The 18,783-nt window shown below is 49.3% G+C and overlaps 1 protein-coding gene across 3 annotated transcripts in view; it reads right to left on the bottom strand.

Annotated features, from left to right (window-relative positions):
- The window catches only part of FRMD5 (FERM domain containing 5), a 125,352-nt gene extending 124,233 nt beyond the window's left edge, over positions 1–1,119 (bottom strand). For all 3 annotated transcript variants that reach the window (XM_056865732.1, XM_056865734.1, XM_056865733.1), the window contains exon 1: positions 1,011–1,119. In XM_056865732.1, coding sequence (XP_056721710.1) covers positions 1,011–1,112 — 102 coding nt within the window. In that variant the 5' untranslated portion in view covers positions 1,113–1,119. The remainder of the gene's footprint in view (positions 1–1,010) is intronic.
- Positions 1,120–18,783: the final 17,664 nt, after the last annotated feature.

Below are 18,783 nucleotides of genomic sequence, written 5' to 3'. Positions count from 1 at the left end.
CACGTCCATCCACAGGAGAGAGGAGATTTCTGCACCAAACAGCCAAAGCAAGTGATCTCTGGATTTTTTTCTTCTTCTTTTGTTGGAAGGACAAGTCCTTTGTCTACAGCTCTGGCTTTTAACCATTAACCCCCCCCCCAATCCTACCCTCTATAGCCAGCTGCTCAATTCTGACACGCAGCTGTACCATGCTGGACTTTCCAAGAAGGAACAGGTTAAAAGAGAAGTGAGGATTAGCATACATTTCACAATCATCCCCAAACCTGTCCCACATTGACCCCCAACGTACAAGCTGCAGCAGCAGTGGTGGCAGCGGGGAGTGGAAGAAACAGTCCCAGCTGCTCCTGAATGAATGGAGGCGGCCGGAGGCTCCCCGGGCTGCCTCTTGCAAGGCGCTCTCAACTTTGGCAAAACCCTGTGTTGTGGGAAAGCGGCGGGGCGGGTGGTTTTCCACGGCGGCCACATCGAGGCCTTCGTGTGCTGAGCATGCAGCCTTGGGAGATGCCGCTCCGGAACAACGAGCGCCTAGTGTGGGGCAGCCCACGACCCCCTGGGATTGTGCCCTCGGCGATGGGGGCCGCCGAGGCCCAGGCAGGCAACCGAGGGCCGGCCGGCCCTCCTGCACGGGGCAGGCAGCCCGCCAGTGACCTGGAGCGCCCAAGGGGCTGGAGCCGAGGGCCGGGGCAGCTGCACACACGCCCGCCCGCCCGCCCGCCAACAGACACGCGGCAATTGACCCCCGACGGGCGGGCGGCGCGCGCCTCGCACCTGTGCCGCTGCAAAACAGGCACAATCTGGTTCTAGTCCTCAAGCAAGCCGCCTGCCAAGGGAGGGGGCCTTCTGGCCCGCCCGCCCTGCCGGCCTGCCGCTCGGCACCTCTTCCTTCAGGCGGCCCGGCTCGCTTTCCCCCGCAGCCCGGAGGAGCAGGCGGGCGCGGGACCCGCATTCGGGACTCCCGGGCCACGCCTCCACGGGGGGGCTTGGGGCGGGGGGGGGGGCGGCGCACGGACCTGGATGGTGCAGGAGTACTCGGTGTCGTCGAGCAGGCGGACGGTGCAGCTGCAGTCGCGCTCCAGGCTCCTGCTGCTGCCGCTCATCAGCCGGCTCAGCATCTTGGCCGCCGCCGCCGCTCCCTTCACATCCTGGGCGGCCGCGGCGCCTCCCGGGCCCCCGCCTCCCGCCGCCGCCGCCGCCGCCGTCGTGGCCGCCAGCCTGCTGGCTCGCTGGGCCGGCCGGGCTGCACCAAGCGCAGAGCCCCGGCGCGGCCGCCCCTGCATGCGCCAAGGCCCGGCCCGGCCAATCCCGCCCCCTCGGACGCCCCGCCCGCCCCGGGAGGAGCTTCTCGGCGCCGGCGGGAGGGGGGCTGCCCCGCCGCCCCGCCCCCCACGGCACCCCGCGAGGGGCCGCGCGCGCGCGCGGGCGTGCGTGCCGGAGAACGAAAGGGCGTCGGGCAGCGACGGGCAGGGCTTCAGGATCCCCCCCGCCCAAGACGGGCCGGCCTGCCCCCTGCCCACAGCCCCTGCAGGCGGCCCTGGCCAGAGGCGGCGCTCCGCGGGGCGAACGGGGGCCTGAGCCACGCAGGAGGCGTGGGAGGACCGCAGATCACGGCCGCGACTGCGGGGGGCACAAATGCTTTGTGCCCATGCCTGGTGCCAAAAGATGGCATCGAGTCCCAGGCCCTTCCCAAAGGCACAGGAGTTTTCCACGGAAACGGCACCCAACCGCTTTGGGGCAGCTCCTGTCCTTGTGCAGGGAAGCCAGGGGAAAGCCAGGCCTCCAGCACTTCGCAACCGTTGTGTTTGCGAAGATGGCTCTTTGCCAGCCCTTGCGGGGGGTGGAGGCGGGGCTCCGGCGGCAGAGCGCCAGCTTCCCATGCCAAAGGACTCCCCTGCAATCACCGCAGATGGAGCAGCAGGTGATAGGACCCTGGACAGCTGCTGCCGGACAGAGTAGGCCACGCCGGCCCTGATGAACCAGGGGTGTGACTCAGCAGAAGGCACCTTCATGCGTTGTCCCCCCTTATTTTGACATTGTAAAGGCTGGGGTTTTAAATGGTGGCTGAGTGCTAGAAAGGGACACCCCCATTCTGTCACACACCCCATCCTGCATCTCAATGAGCCATGAACACCATCCCAATAAAATGCACCTACAAGAAATGTACACATCAGATATGCAGCACATTAACAGTTCCTTGAAGAAAAAAACAAGCTTATACCAAACCTACATACAAACCAGCCAGTTAAACACATTACATACTTACAGCTTCCTTAAGGCATCAACCAGCACATTTTCATGCCCTTCTGTGTGTGCGTTGTCAAAGTCTTCGAGCACAAGACTCCACCTTTGGTACTGTAATTGGTCTATCCTGCAGGGCAAATGTCCTGCCCCATAAGTATGGCTTTAGCGTACCAAGCACCCACACTGTGGTCAGCATTCATGCTCTGAGGCTGACAAGTGCTGCTTCCCCTCAATACCCATGCAGATCTTTCAAGATCTACCAACAAGCATGTTGAAGAAGAGGAAAGAATCTGTTTTTTTTTAAGACAAGTCCTACAAATAAAATAAATAAAAAAATCATTGTAAGGTCCCATTTGCTATAGAGGTTGTTGCCTAAGGGCAACAGAATAATCACAACTGTAGAACAAGCTATACAACCGGCACAAGAACTTTTAGCTGAAAGTACGTCCAAAGAATCAGAGAAAAGATCTCCTACAGGCTCAAAAGAAAGATCTCCGAGAACAAGAAGAAATAAAAACAAAGCCACACAGGATGAAGAAGAAGATAAACTGGATCGGGCATTCAAATAAAATGGACAAAATGAAAATGGTACTAATAAATATTAATTAATTCCCCCTCTAAACAAAAAAAGTTTAATCAATTAAAAAAACAAAAAGACATTTTATGCATTTAAGAGACTCACATAGAAATATGAACATAATTAATAAGATATTAATAAGATAATTAATTAATAATTATTAATTATCTTAACTAATAAGAAGTTGTGCAAACTGAGGTGTATTGCTTGCCAGGGGCAAAAATTAAAGATATTGTAAAGATCATTACCCATTTGTGATGGTCGATGTGGGAAACAAGGAAACAGCCATGAACACCATTTAAAAATTAAATTTGACTATGGAGCTCTCAGGAGGAAGCTGAAGGGAATGGGGGCCCAGGTAGTGTCCTCTTCAATCCTTCCTGCCAGAGGAAAGGGAATGCGGCAGGAACAAAAGATAAAGGAGGTGAACCACTGGCTGCGTTGGTGGTGCCGGCAGGAGTGATTTGGATTCTGGGACCACAGGCTAGGTTTTCTGGATGATGACCTACTAGCAAGTGATGGAATTCACCTTTCAAGGGCAGGGAGAAATGTTTTTGGAAGAAACCTGAAGAGATTCATCAGGAGGGCTTTAAACTAATACCACAAGGGCAAGAAGATGACCTAAGTAGGGATTTAAATGAAGATCAAACAGATCTAAAGGAGCCAAAGGTGTGGGGGTTCAAGTGTCTATGTACCAATGCCTAAAGCTTGGGCAATAAGAAAAAAAGAGCTTGAGCTTCTAATGCAGTCAGAGGGACATGATTTAGTAGGCATTACAGAGACTTGGTGGGACGATTCCCATCACTGGAATGTAGTAGTGGATGGATATGAGTTGTTCAAGAAAAACCGAATAGGACGAAGAGGTGGTGGAGTGGCCCTGTATGTGAGGAGCGGGTTTGCTTGTCAAGAAATACTGGAGGACATGGGTGACAGCCTAGTGGAAAGTATCTGGGTGAGGAAGGACAAACAGTATTGTGGTTGGAGTCTGCTACAGACCTCCTGACCAAGGTGAGGAGGTACTAAGTTCAAGTGAATGTAAAACAGAAGAACTATGGGTGGAAACTAGCGATATTATCAAGGAAGAATGTGTAAAAACTATTCCTGTAGCCAGAAGAAATGAAAAGATGACTGAGAAAATGCATGATTGAGGAAACTCTTACAATTGCCAAAAATAGATGAGAAGCAAAAGTCAAAGGTGACAGAAACAAAATCAAAAGTCTAACTGCAGTGTTCCAGTAACTCACACGTAGAGACAAAAAGAACTATTAAAATAACCAGTGTAAAGCAATAAAAGAGAACAACAAAAAAGGAAGAACAAGAGATCTGTTCCACACGATCCTAGAAATCAAAGGGAAATTTAAAGCACGGTTAGGCGGACTCTAATCTGGAGAAATGGGTTTGATTCCCCACTCCTCCACATGCAGCCTGCTGGGTGACAGGTTTGATTCCCCACTCCTCACATGCAGCCTGCTGGGTGACCTTGGGCTAGTCACAGTTCTCTCTCTCAGCCTCACTGACCTCACAAGGTGCCTGTTGTGGGGAGAGGAAGGCTAGGCTCTTGGCCTGGCGTGTGTATTACTCCCAATTTTTACACAACCAGTTAGACTCCAGAAATAGAGAAGATTTATTGCATTATTCAAATAAAGGTGAAGTCAGGGTTTAAACACCCGAATTCCAACACACACACACACACACACACACACACACACACACACACACCCTCTCAGGTCTTTTATACAATGTTCACAAAAGGATTACATGTTTTATTGTCCACCTTCTTTAAGCCTTCTTTGGCTATTTTATTATAAGCACACACAAACATCCTTATGTCCATATTTGGACATATTTGGGCAGTGATCACGCGTTGGCCAGATTATATTGGTCTGACGATAAGCAATTGTAAATTATAACTTCTTCCATGTACTATGTGTTATGGCCCCCCCTCAGCCAACTCAGTCCTAGCACACTGTGTTTTTTTTCTCTAAACTTGCTGAATTTTAGATAAGTATGCCAGCCAGCTCATATTTTCTCAGAGGGCAAGGAACAAAGACAGAAAGTGCTGAGGTTGTGCTAATTTAACCTTTAACCCAAGATGGCTGGCCTCTTTACTACAAAGGGAAGGCCAGTTTGAATCTCCTTAAAGGTAGAGAAAAGCAGGGTATAAAAACCAAATCTTCTTCTTGGTGGCAGAGGGCTCGCAAGAGAGTGGGTGGGGAAGAGCAAACAGGTGGCAGAGGAGGGCCATCAGTGCCAGTGGGCCCCACTGGAAGCCCTGGGCCCTGGCAGCTGCCCTGCCTCAGGGGATGCTGACGCTGGCCCTGGCACCTGGCCACAGCAACACTCCCTGCCTCTCATGGGGTGGGGGAGGAGCAGACGTGCCCTGTGATACTGCCATTCAAAGGAGGTGGGGAGGAGGCCTTCTCACCTACCTGCTTTGGATTGCCTTAAGGGGCTGCAAAAAACCCTCCTCTTTCCTTCTGAGGCCACTTGGTGAGACTGTGGGGACAGGACGCAGGTGGGGAGGCTTTGGCATTCCCTCCAGGGAGCTGAAGTTAAACTGTCAGGAAGGCCCTTCCATGCCAGGGTTTCTATGAAGAGGACGGAAGCAGGGCCTTCCTCCCAGAATGGCATTGAATAAGTTTCCATCCTACAGTTATGTTCCCTGTCTGGTCCTCCAGCACATTGCCAGGCAGGTCCTGGGGCTTGTGGACTTTTTGTGCCTAGAGGCCTGGAACCAGCAAGCCAGGTATATTAGGGGAAGGGGAGGAAGACTGGCTTTGATCCTGGAGCGCCTCTGGTGCAAAAGCCCCCGCTCCTTTACCACTCGGGCTCCAGAACCGGAGTTTGCAGAAGCCTCCCTAAACCGTTTGCTTTCTGTGGGGCAGCAGCGAAAAGGGGCTGGCCTGTGCTAGAGGAAGCCGATTCAGCAGTAGCTGGAGATGAGGAACAGCAATCAGGCAGGCCCTCTTCTCCATCCACAGTGAGGTCATATCACAGCATTTGACAGGCGCTGGGTTTAATTTGGGTCTCATCTAAACGCCTCGTGGCATTTCTTGCATTGAACTCTGCCCAATTCTTCCAGTGTCTGATTCTGAAGAGCCAGCCAGAGTCTTAACATCCTTCCAGCTCAGGCACGCGATTGCCCATGTGCACAGAAGGAGCACGGTGGCTTCCTCCTGCCTTGTTTTGCAGGAGCAGGACTGCCATCGGGAGGGCCAGAGGTCTGCCAGAGCTGCTGACAGTTGTGCAGATTTAATCTTGGGATAAAAGGCAGGTGACCAGCTAAAAATAGTATACTGGATACTCACAGTAACCTGGAGTTCCTTAAGAATGTGGCAACAAAGAGGAAACTGGCCCAGGAATGGGGGGGGGGGAGGGAACAATTTGGAAACTTGCTTATCTGAAATTCTGCATGCTTTCGTGGGCATCAGCATATTGATTCTCCCTCCCCTTTGACTGACTCCCAGCTAATCTCAACATTCTGTGCCTCAACGGAGGAGAACATTCAGTTCACACTGTATTTTTCTCTCCCCCCACCCCCCCGCCTTCATATATGAGGAGTTCCCAGAGCATACAGGAGCTCTCTGGGTGACCTGGTTTTTCAGCTTTCGTCATCCTTTTGGGAAGTCAGCCACTCTTCTGTTCGGAGTGACAAGCTAAAATCCCACAAAGAATCCAGTTGGAAATCCCCATCCACAAAGTTATTTCTTCCCTGAGGCTTCTGCGGGCTGGATTTCTCCACTGCCTCCACCCCAATTTTCCCTTGAAGTGATTCTGGACAGTGTGGTGTAGTGGTTAAGAGCGGAAGACTCTAATCAGAGAATCGGGTTTGACTCCCCACCTCTCCACATGAAGCCTGCTGGGTGACCTTGGGCCAGTCACAGATCTTTCCAAACTCTCTCAGCCTCACCTACCTCACAAGGTGCCTGTTGTAGGGAGAGGGAGGGATTGTGATTGTAAGCCACTTTGAAACTCCTTAAGGGGTATAAAAACCCTCTCTTCTTCAGCTGCTCTCAACGTTTTATCCATTCTGGAGCATAGTTAATCCTGATTAAAGGGAGGTTTTGGGGGGTGGTCCTTTTGATTAATTTATAAAGGGATATCTTCCTGCATATGTGACGGAGGTCTCTCAAGGAGGCAGAAAGCCCTTCCTTGTCTATGAGTGGCCTAGTTTGGTGGCTTTTGTCATCCATAAAGGACCAGTTTACCATTAAATATAGAGACAACAACAACAAGAAGAAGAGTTGGTTTTTACAGTGAGGGAAAAAAGTATTTGATCCCCTGCTGAATTTGCCCGTTTGCCCTCTGACGAAGAAATGACCAGTCCATAATTTTAATGGTAGGTCTATTGTAGCTGTGAGAGACAGAATAACAACAGGAAAACCCCCAGAAACCCAGAAGACAAAGATCAGAGATTGATGTGCATTATAATGAGTGAAATAAGTATTTGATCCCTTTGCAAAAGATGACTTAGTACTTGGTGGCAAAACCCTTGTTGGCAATTACAGAGGTCAGACATCTCTTGTAGGTGGCCACCAGGTTTGCACACATCTCAGGAGGTATTCTGTCCCACTCCTCTTTGCACATCCTCTCCAAGTCAGTAAGATTTCGAGGCTGATGTGAAGCTACTCGAACCTTCAGCTCCCTCCACAGATTTTCGATGGGATTAAGGTCTGGAGACTGGCTAGGCCACTCCAGGACCTTAATGTGCTTCTTCTTGAGCCACTCCTTTGTTGCCTTGGCCGTGTGTTTTGGGTCATTGTCATGCTGGAATACCCATCCTCGACCCATTTTCAATGCCCTGGCTGAGGGAAGGAGGTGCTCACCCAAGATTTGACGATACATGGTCCTGTCCATCGTCCCTTCGATGTGGTGAAGGTGTCCTGTCCCCTTAGCAGAAAAACACCCCCGAAGCATAATATGTCCCCCTCCATGTTTGATGGTGGGGATGGTGTTCTTGGGGTCGTAGGCAGCATTCCTCCTCTTCCAAACACGGCGAGTTGAGTTGATGCCAAAGAGCTCGATTTTGGTCTCATCTGACCACAACACTTTCACCCAGTTCTCCTCTGGGTCATTCAGATGTGCATTGGCAAACTGCAGATGGGCCTGTACATGTGCTGTCTTGAGCAAGGGGACCTTGTGGGCTCTGCAAGATCTCAGTCCTTCACGGCGTAGTGTGTTACCAACTGTTTTCATGGTGACTATGGTCCCAGCTGCCCTGAGATCATTGGCAAGTTCCCCCCATGTAGTTCTGGGCTGCTTCATCACCGTTCTCATGATCATTGCAACTCCACGAGATGAGATCTTGCATGGAGCCCCAGGCCGAGGGAGGTTGAGGGTTAGGGTTGTCACCTTCTCACCAAGCTGCTTGGCAATAGTCTTGTAGCCCAGTTCAGCCTTGTGCAGGTCTACAATCTTGTCCCTGACATCCTTGGACAGCTCTTTGGTCTTGGTCATGGTGGCTAGTTTGGAATCTGATGGATAGATTGCTTCTGTCAACAGCAGAACCCTAACTCTAACCCTAACCCTAATCTGGCTGGTTGATAGGGGATCAAATACTTATTTCACTCATTATAATGCACATCAATCTCTGACTTTTGTCTTCTGGGTTTCTGGGGGTTTTCCTGTTGTTATTCTGTCTCTCACAGCTACAATAAACATACCATTAAAATTATGGACTGGTCATTTCTTCGTCAGAGGGCAAACGGGCAAATTTAGCAGGGGATCAAATACTTTTTTCCCTCACTGTATATGCCAACTTTCTCTACCATTTAAGGAAGAATCAAACTGACTTACAATCACCTTCCCTTCCCCTTCCCACAGCAGACACCCTGTAAGGAAGGTTGGGCTGAGAGAGCTGTGACTAGCCCAAGGTCACCCAACTGGCCTCATGTGGAGGAGTGGGGAAACCTACCCAGTTTTCCAGATTAGCGTCCGCCGCTCATGTGGAGGAGTGGGGAATCAAACTCGGTTTTCCAGATTAGTGTTTACCGTCCAAACCACTGCTCTTAACCACAACACCACACTGGCAAGCAGTAATAGCAGTGGAAACCTCAGAGGACAGTGACCACATAAAGTGGCCTTATGTTGAGTCAAACCCTTGGGCTATCAAGGTCGGTCCTGTTTACTCTGACCAGCAGCGGCTCTCCAGGGTTTCAGACAGAGGTCCTTCCACATCACCTACTACTTGATCATTTGATTCAAGTCCCGGAGCACCTTAGAGACCGACAAGAGTTTCAGGGTGTAAGCTTTCGAGAGTCAAAGTTCCCTTCGTCAGTCACAATCTTTAACTCATGAAGTCTTACACCCTGAAACTACTGCAGACCAATATGGCTTCCCTCTGAAACCTCTTGATTGTTTTAACTGGAGATGCCAGGGATTGAACCCAGGTCTTCTGTATACCAAGCAGGTGCTCTACCACTGAGCCACGGCCCTTCCAATACTGGAGTGTTTGCATTTATGGAAAACTGAAAGTGAGCGCAGTCAAAGGAGAACTCCAATGGGAAAGCTGACTTTAATAAACCTGAAGAAATCCGAGTGTCCCCACAGTTCCCCAACTAGATAATCTCTCAGAAAAAGGAGTCCAATATGAGCAATAGTTCTAAAAAAGGAATTATAAAGATCAGATGCTGCTCCATTCAGTCTCTGGTCCTGTGAGGCGTTATTATCCAAACAATGGGCAATTTCCCCTTGCACAGGACATGCCTAGAAGTATGTGGAAGAAACGCTTGTCCCAGAGAACACAGAACCGCTGCCTCCCTCTTGCAAAAGTGACTGGGGAAAGCTGCTGCCATCCATCCATCCTCCTCCCAGAGTCCTCGGTGCAGACTGCCCAGGTGCTCTGGGCCCAAAGGAGCCTGAACCTGAGAAATGAAACGGTTTTGTGCTACCTGGAGACTGTTTCCTAGGTCGCACATTTCAGGAATGGGGGAGCAATTCCCCAGAGCCGTTGTAGCACAACAATAACATCCAAGGACCGGGGAGAGGGCATCTCCCACCAGTAGTGCTTTCATTCGCCACAACTGCCTTACAAAACTGTAGCATTACATTCATTGCCTCTTCAATTTCTCTGCTTGTGAGCTGCCACCTCAGAGGCTTGTTGTCAGGCAGAATGGTGGTACAGAAACCAGAAACCAGAATGCCATCTTTCTTCAGGCAGACTATTTGTTAAGTCAATTCAGTAGCACCACAAGTTGCAGTGTTATTAAACAAAGAAGGCTTCAAATACACCTTCCTTGTTCTTGGAATACCTCTCAGCTCAACATGATGTAGAAAGTGCTGTGGGTGATGTTTGTTTTCTTTCCGTTCCATCTGTAATTTTGAAAGCAACTGACATTTCAGTTGTCACATGGACTAACACAGATGTTCCAAAATAAGTAGCTCAAGAACTGCAGTTGGAAAGTGGATTCACATAACCATTTTGACTTTTTTGCTGCAAGGTTTTCAATTTCGCGTCCAAAATCTACCAAAAATACTGCACTAGAAATAGCTGCAAGGTGATTTTTTTGTAGTAACTTGATGGTGAAGACACAGGTCCTGTCAAAGGCCTGCGGTCCCTCACCCCCCCTCCTGACCCAACACTGTTCTGCTGTAGGCTCCACTTATTTTTGTACCAGGAAGTCCCAATCCTGCCTCAACTCCGCGTGATAGAATCTGCTTTCAGGGTCGGATTTGAGTAGATGTTTTCCTTGTCTTGTTCTGCTTCATCCCCGGCCAATAATTAGAGCAGCTGCAAGGTTATACACCCAGTCCCTGTTCCTATATTTATCATCCTGTTTTCACACAGTTTTGAAGATCTGCTTTCTTTGCTTTTGCTGGCCTCAAATTTGCTGCATTGGCAAAAACAGCCACTGATCCCTCCTCCAATGATAAGACAGTCACAGTGTTAGGGCTGCAGGGGTTTAAAACAAGCTTTGGGAACAGAAGATGACCGGCATCTTACTTGCTCTGGGGTATTCCACCTGATTGCTTCACAGCCAAACCCGTTTGTTAGGGGTTCTATTCAGTTGAGTACTTAGCATTATTGCTCAATCCAGATGTGACCCAAACAATTAGTGTTGTTGGACTATTAAAAATACAGCCTATGCCCATAAAGTATAGGCTAAACTGATGAAGGAATCTCAAACTGGCTCATTGGTTTGTTTTCAGTCTTGGGAGCAGCCACGGAAGAGGAGTGAAACAATACAAAAGTAAAATGTATCCAGGGGTGGAACAAAGGGGGAACTGCTGCATGTTGGTGGCCAGTGGAACAATGATGAACCTTCCAGATTGACCAGTCCATGATGTCAAACTGTCTTTGCTCGTATGAGGATGTAGAAAAGAGCAAGAGTCCAGTAGCACCTTAAAGACTAACAAAAATATTTTCTGGCAGGGTATGAGCTTTCGTGAGCCACAGCTCACTTCTTCATAGGATGAGGATGGTTTTGGATGGCCCAGCACAGGCTGCCCAAGCTGCCTCCGCAATTTGACAGCAGGCAGTCAACAGCTGGTATTTTGCAAAAACATCATGGAGGATTGGTTCTTGTAGGTTATCCCGGCTGTGTGACCAAGACCACGGTCACACAGCCCGGATAACCTACAAGAACCAATGAACTCTGACCGTGAAAGCCTTCGACAATATCATGGAGGATGTTTCTGCACACCAGAAAAGAAGTTGGCTCAGCCCCTCAGCTAAACATTCCCAAAGGGAGTCTAGGGGCCCAGAACAGAATAGCCTCAGTTAAGAAACAAAAAAGTAGCACAATTATATGGCCTTATGTAGATTAGGAATTGTCTAACCCACATCAATGGAGACTCTGTGTTGAGGCCCAGATGCAGAAGCACCTGAGAATGGGAAGAGTGCCCAGCTTCACAGGAACAAAGACATCGTTCAAAGATGGGGCATATAGGTTGAGGGCCACCAGCTATTAATATCTATGAGAAAGTTGTAATCAACATTTTCCAGTAGTCTTTGCTATGACAGCAAGTGGCAAAAATGAACTAACAATTTTTATATATTTCAAGTATAGATAAACTTTATATGGTGTTTGAAGTTATAAGATATTTCGCCAAGAATGTGTGCCCATATCAAGAGGGACAGCTAGGTATTGTTAGGAGATGATTTGAAAACCCTATGAATATGGGAATCTGAGTTGATTGAGAGCTTCTTCTTACAAGGGGCTCCTTGCTCATGACCTGCTTATCTTTGGGCAAGATATTTTTACGGGCTCATGTAATTCCTCTCCTTTATTCATGTAACGGTAATGGATGGTATAATTTTCTTCTGAGTTAGTCAGTGTTAAAGATGTAAAAAGTCATGGGGATTTAACGCACGGCCAATTTGTCTCGCCTTTGTGCCTTAAAAGTAGCGAATCCCCATGGTCCACACGCACGACCGTCCAAGGGCTGCGCATCGGACCCACCTTAGTTGCGAATTAAGGCAAAAAACCCCAGGTTAAGCAATCCCTGGTTTCTAGCGATTTTTTCGGTGCTAAACCGCTACTTTTTTTTTATTTCGCCACATTACCGGAATGCTGACATGCGTGTAATGACTTGACTAGCTCGCTACTAATGCCCCTTACCAGTCTCCTCCGTCCCGCCCCCTTTCCTGCGCGAGCAATTGCCGCTTCTGGTCTCCCGTCCTGCGCCCTTTCCTGCGTGAGCAATTGGTTGAGACGATGGTATACCGGAACGCTGGTGTTCCAAGAAAAAAAAAGGGGGAGAATCGCCCTTTGATTGGATAACTCCTCAGCCAATCCTTGGGCGATGTCACTCCCCTGCTATCCCACATTGGAACTATCCCACATTATATGGTTGGTTCAAACGCACGGGGAGCCTCCAGCAGCTACTTGTTTCAGACTTATAGTGGGATGGGCTGGCGTCATGCGTTTGATTATCCAGTCTTAAATATTGTGGGATTAAAATATTGTGAGATAACAGAGGAGCGAACCAGGAACATTCTGCCCATGCGTTAATCCCCAGGATGTAATAAAGGATAAAATCGAAGCAAAGATTCGCTAATATTTCTTTATTTCTTTGGATTTATATCCTGCTTTCTTCCTGGCCAAGGCCGGGCTCAGAGCGGCTAACATTAAGCTAAAACATAATACAATAAATACAGTATGTGAAAATAAATTTAAACTTTAAAACCAAATTTATGTTGATAATATTATTACCGTCACACTATACCCATAATGAACCAGAGACATTGTTGAGGTGTACCTCTTTCCTAAGAATTAAATGATCTGATATAGGCTAAACTTGACACCTAGGGCTTCCTAAGTACATGCCCATATCTGAAGCAAGCCTGACCAGAGTAATCCAGAACAGCACAATGCAACCTGTGATTAATTTTTCATTTGAAAGCCAAGCTTTCCAACTATCTGTTCTCTATTCAGAAGGTATTATTGGCTGAGCACACCGTTGTAAGCACAAGCAAAAAAATTAAGATCTATCTGTATGGTTTTCATTAGGTATACCAAAAATCCCTCATTACATAAGAACATAAGAAAGGCCATGCTAGATCAGACCAAGGTCCATCAAGTCCAGCAGTCTGTTCACATAGTGGCCAACCTGGTGCCTTTAGGAAGCCCACAAACAAGACAGCAGCATTATCCTGCCTGTTTCAAAGCACCTAATATAATACGCATGCTCCTCTGATCCTGGAGAGAATAGGGATGCAACATTAGTATCCATTTTTACTAGTAGCCATGAATACCCCTCTCCTCTATGAACATGTCCACTCCCCTCTTAAAGCCTTCCAAGTTGGTCGCCATCACCACATCTTAGGGCAGGAAGTTCCACAATTTAACTATGTGTTATGTGAAGAAATACTTCCTTTTATCTGTTTTTAATCTCTCACCCTCCAGCTTCAGCAGATGACCCCACGTTCTAGTATTATGAGGGAGAAAAGCTTCTCCCTGTCCACTCTCTCCATACCATGCATAATTTTATAGACCTCTATCATGTTTCCCCTTAACTGCCTTCCTTCCAAGCTAAACAGCCCTAAGCGTTTTAACCGCTCCTCGTAGGGCAGTTGTTCTAGTCCCCTGATCATTTTGGTTGCTCTTTTCTGCACCTTCTCAAGCTCTGCAATATCCTTTTCTAGGTGTGGTGACCAGAACTGTACATAGTATTCCAAGTGTGGTCTTACCATAGATTTGTACAAGGGCAGTATGATAGAAGCAGTTTTATTCTCTATTCCTTGTCTAATTATGGCCATCATGGAATTAGCCTTTTTCACAGCAGCCACACACTCTTCATTGAGCGATCCACTACCACTCCAAGATCTCTTTCTTGGTCTGTTGCTGCCAGCTCAGATCCCTTCAGTGTATATGTGAAGTTGGGATTTTTTGCCCTAATATGCATCACTTTACACTTGCTCACACTGAATCTCATTTGCCATTTTAATGCCCATTCTTCCAGTTTGTAGAGATCCTGTTAGAGCTCTTCACAGTCCTATTTTGTTTTAACCACCTTAAATAATTTGGTGTCATCTGCAAACTTGGCCACCTCGCTATTCACCCCCAACTTCAGGTGACCGATGGGACAGGTTGAAAAGCACCGGTCCCAACACAGATCCCTGAGGGACCCCACTGCACACATCCCTCCATTGGGAGAACTGACCATTGTTTCCTACTCTCTGTCTGAAGGAAACCTATTTTTCTCTAATAGCTTCCTTCACCTTACCCGTTAGACGTGGTGGTGACCTCATGGACTTGTTACCACTTTTCCTGACCTGCAGAATACAATCTAGCTGAGCCTCTAGTAATGTGGACTTGAGTAACCCCCGAACCTTTTCTAGAGATTTAACTCTCCTGTTCTTTTCAACTTCCTCTTTACCAGGTTTTTCATTTTAAAGAAGTTCCCTCTTTTAAAGTCAAAGGTAATTGTGTGAGATTTTCCAGGCACTTTCCCACATACATATAAATTAAATTTGATGCCACTGTGGTCACTATTGCCAACTGGCCCAACTACATCCACATCCAGCACTAAGTCATCGGCAGCACCACAGAGTATTAAGTCCAGGATTGCCTCCCCTCTGGTTGGGTCTGTGACCGTTTGAGGGCACAGTCACTGAGGTTGTCTAAAATTTTTATTTCTTTGGCTTGACTGGGGCATGCATTTATCCAGTCTATATGAGGGTAGTTAAAGTCTCCCATTATTACTACTTCATCACTTTTGCATGCTTCCTTGATTTCATTTTCCATCTCTAGATCACCCGGAGCCTTTTGGTCATGGGGGTGATAGAACATCCCCAGTACTAAATTACCTTTGCGGCCCAGAATTGTCACCCACAAGGATTCTGTGGAAGAGTCTGCCCTTTTTCTAGTTTATTAGATACTATTCTTTCCTTGATATACATAGCAACACCTCATCCAATAGGCCCTTCCCTGTCATTTCTATAGAGTTTGTAACCAGGGATGATCGTATCCCACTGGTTCTCTCCCCTTTACCAGGTTTCTGTAATGCTCACTATATCTATGTTTTACCTTAAAACCATGCACTCATTAACTCCCACTACTGGATTCTTTCTGTATCACGACTGATTCACCTCTGTCTTCCATAAGCACTCAGAGAACAAGCCCAAGCAGTTCTGCTCAGAATCCTTCTCGGGTCTATTCAATGGGGCTTTCTCCCAGAAAAGTATTCTTAGGATTGCACTGGAGTTCACTTCACTGTTACATCATGTGGGCTGTGCAGCGAAAGAAAAATTAGCAAGGAATTAGCAGTTCGAATATTCCAGTGTGCTCTGGCTGACTCTCCTAATTGTCAAAGAGCATTTCTCTTAATTGCTAATTTTTAATGCCTCAGTTCTCATGACTTAATTGATGGACTTTTGGGATAGAATTATTGCTGTCGATGAGGGTGTACTGCAGTCGCTAGTGACACCTGCTGGTTAAGAAATACAACGCAATATAATTTATAACAAAATGCAGGTTATGTCCACGCGTAGAATTCCTTGTGTTTGTGTGGTTCTCACCAGTGTCCCTGCTTGGCAACCTCTTGGGCCTTTTCTTGTTTCTTTTTTTTTTAAGTGTTGTCCATGTGTAGCATGCTTTCCAGATTTACGGGGATAACTTATTTAAACGTTTTTATTTAAATGTTCTTACCTTGGTTTTAGAGGCAGCACAGTGTAGTGGTGAAGAGCCGCGGACTCTAACCCGAAGAACTGGGTTCAATTCCTCACTCCTCCACATGAAGCCTGCTGGGTGACCTTGGGCCAATCACAGTTCTCTCAGAACCCTCAGCCCACACAGAGGCAGGCAATGGCAAACCACCTCCTAACATCTCTTGCCATGAAAACCCTACGGGGTTACCATATGTCAGCTGTGACTTGATGGCACTTTACACACACACACACCTTGCTTTTCCCTTTCAGAAGGTAACTGTGTTAGTCTGCAGTAGAACAGAGATCTGACAAAAGGCGCTTTGAATCTCGAAAGCTCATTCCGCCAAAATTTTGTTGTTCTCTAAGGTAGGGCTGCTTAAACGTTTTCCACTCACGACCCCTTTTCGCCCGATAAATTTTTACACGACCCCGGGTATATAGGTATATAAAACAGGTATACAAATCAAACATTCACTGATAATAAATCATAAGAAATTTATTTTAAAATAATTTTTAATGACCCTCACATTCAGTTACACGACCCCATATGGGGTCATGACCCACAGTTTAAGAAGCTTTGCTTTAAGGTGCTACTGGACTCGAATCTAGCTGTCAGAGGGAAGTATTTCTTTTTTTGTTCGTTTGCATATTATATAGCACAAAATCATCTATATGTCTAATCGCAACGTGTAACCCCCATCTGCGGATACCTAAATCCATGGATTGGGACCACACCAACGCTAAACAAATCTTTCTGCAAACTTGGGGTGCTCCCTAGGTTTGCAGAAAAATTTGAAAAGTTAAAAAAAAAATACATTGGGGGTTTAAATCCCCCCGTTTAAAAAAAAAAAGCATTGTTTGTGCATGTGCAGATAAAGCATTTACCAGTTGAACTGGAAGTGGCTGCCACTGCAGGAGTCCACACGGAGTCCGGGCAACATGTTGGAAGATGCTCGAGGCACAGCCGCTGTGGCAACGAATGCTGGGTGTGGCTCTGTGCCCGGCCACGGCGGACACCGGGAGAGGCTCCAGGCTCGGCTGCGGCACTGGTGGACCTCAGGAGAGGTTCTGGGCCCAGCTGCCACAGCGGAGCTCTCTGGGAGCTGCTTCAGTCCTGGCAGCAACAGCAAAGGTACCTGGGAGAAGCTCTGAGTCCAGAGCGGTTCCTGGTGCCCTCCGCTGCATCAGCTGGGACCAGATCGGAGCTTAAGGAGGGTGGTGGGGCTTGGAGCTGCAATGGGGGTGGGGGGGGGAGAGATGAGATTCCCCCCACGCATGTCTTGTGGGGCCCCCATTTATTCTCTTCTAATGCTCACACTGGACCATCTTAACGGTAGCTTAAGAACACGTTTCCCATAGGCTAAAGGTGTTAAAGTTGGAGACTTCTAAAGCCACCCAATCCCCCCCCCTCACCTGTTTTTTTACTGGGAATGATGTGAGGCCATAGTGGACATCACATTAGGAAAAAAAAGGATTTTTCTCCCCCCACTGCTCAGAGAGGCAGTGGGCAATGGGAGCAGGGGGGCATCCGATGCCCCAACTGGGGTCTTGGCAGACCTTGCGAACAAGGGTATATTTACTATTTCAAAATGCAAGCTGTGTATGCCAGTCAGAGGTTTGAGGCGAATACTCTGAAAACACTGACAGGTAGCCTTTTCGGACCTAATTGCTAGATTGCTGTAGCATTATACTGATCTATTGCCACTTTTTTTTAAAAAAGGGGATTTTCCAGGGCTTTCAGTTGCAGTTATCGGGTCAAAGATGCAGGCGCCACTTTCCCTCTTATAACTCTGTATACAGGCTACATGTGCTTGTAGATATGTGTGTCTATGCATATACACACACACACACACACACAGACTATGACACACTTTTTAAAAATGTAAAGCTGTGAAGCAGCAGATCGTGTCACGAGATCATTACAACGTTACAGTAACGCAGCGGCCAATTAAAAACAACAACAACGGCTCCACGGAGTGGCGTAAAGGGCGGCCGTTGGGGAGGCTCAGGCGAGGCGGTGTGTGTGTGTGTGTGTCTGGGGGGGGGGAGACTGGCATTCGACTTCCCCCCCCCTCCCAGCAACGGCCGCTCTGGCCTCCCGCCCCTCCCCTTCCGCGAGGCCCGGCGGGCGGAGCGAAGGGGCGGCGCCTCCGGGACAAAATGGCGGCGGCCAAGATGTCGCGAGAAGAAGGGCGGGCCGCGCGCGCTCTCGCGAGAGTCGGCTCCAGGGCGACGGTCACGCGAACGCGGAAGTGGCGGCGCCTCAGGAGGCGAAAGCGGCTGAGGGAGGCGGCGGCGGCGGCGGAGGAGCGCGGAGAGGTAGAGCGGCGGCCGGGGCTCGGGTGGCGGCGCCGTCGCCGCGGCTGGCCGGGTGGGGAGAGAGGCCGCCCTGCCGGGCGAGCGAGCGAGCGACTGCGGCGCGTCCGGCGCTGCGCCTGAGGCGGCTCCCGGGCAGAGAGCGCGACCGACCCCCCCCGGGGGCCTGGGCCTCCTGCCCTCCCCTAGTGGCCTGCCTGGGCGCCCCCCGCCGCCGCCGCCGCCGCCGCCGCCCTCGCCGGCCACCCTCCCGCTTCGTGTTTGCCGTGTCCGGGGGGTGGGGAGAGCCGGCCCGGCGGCCTCTCCTGCCAGAAACTCCGCTCCCTGCCGAGCGACGGCCTGGGGTGTTTGCAGCCCCGGTTGTGGTGGCCGCGGGAGGGTGGCTCTGGCTGGCGCGGATGCTGGTGCTGGCGGGGGGCGGCCGGGAGAGGCGGCGGGGGCCCCTTCTCCCGCCCTGCCCGGACCCGTCCCCGGGCGTCCCCCCGGCTCAGCCGCCTGCCTTTGCCTTCCCTCCCCTGCAGGTGAGGCGAGAGGGCGCCGCTGCCCCTCCCCGGCCTCCCCC

The sequence above is a fragment of the Euleptes europaea genome, chromosome 20 (assembly GCF_029931775.1).
Source record: "Euleptes europaea isolate rEulEur1 chromosome 20, rEulEur1.hap1, whole genome shotgun sequence".
NCBI classification, from domain to species: Eukaryota; Metazoa; Chordata; class Lepidosauria; order Squamata; family Sphaerodactylidae; genus Euleptes; species Euleptes europaea.
The sequence above is the reverse complement of the archived record's forward strand: the minus strand, read 5'-3'. Positions and strand labels throughout refer to the sequence as shown.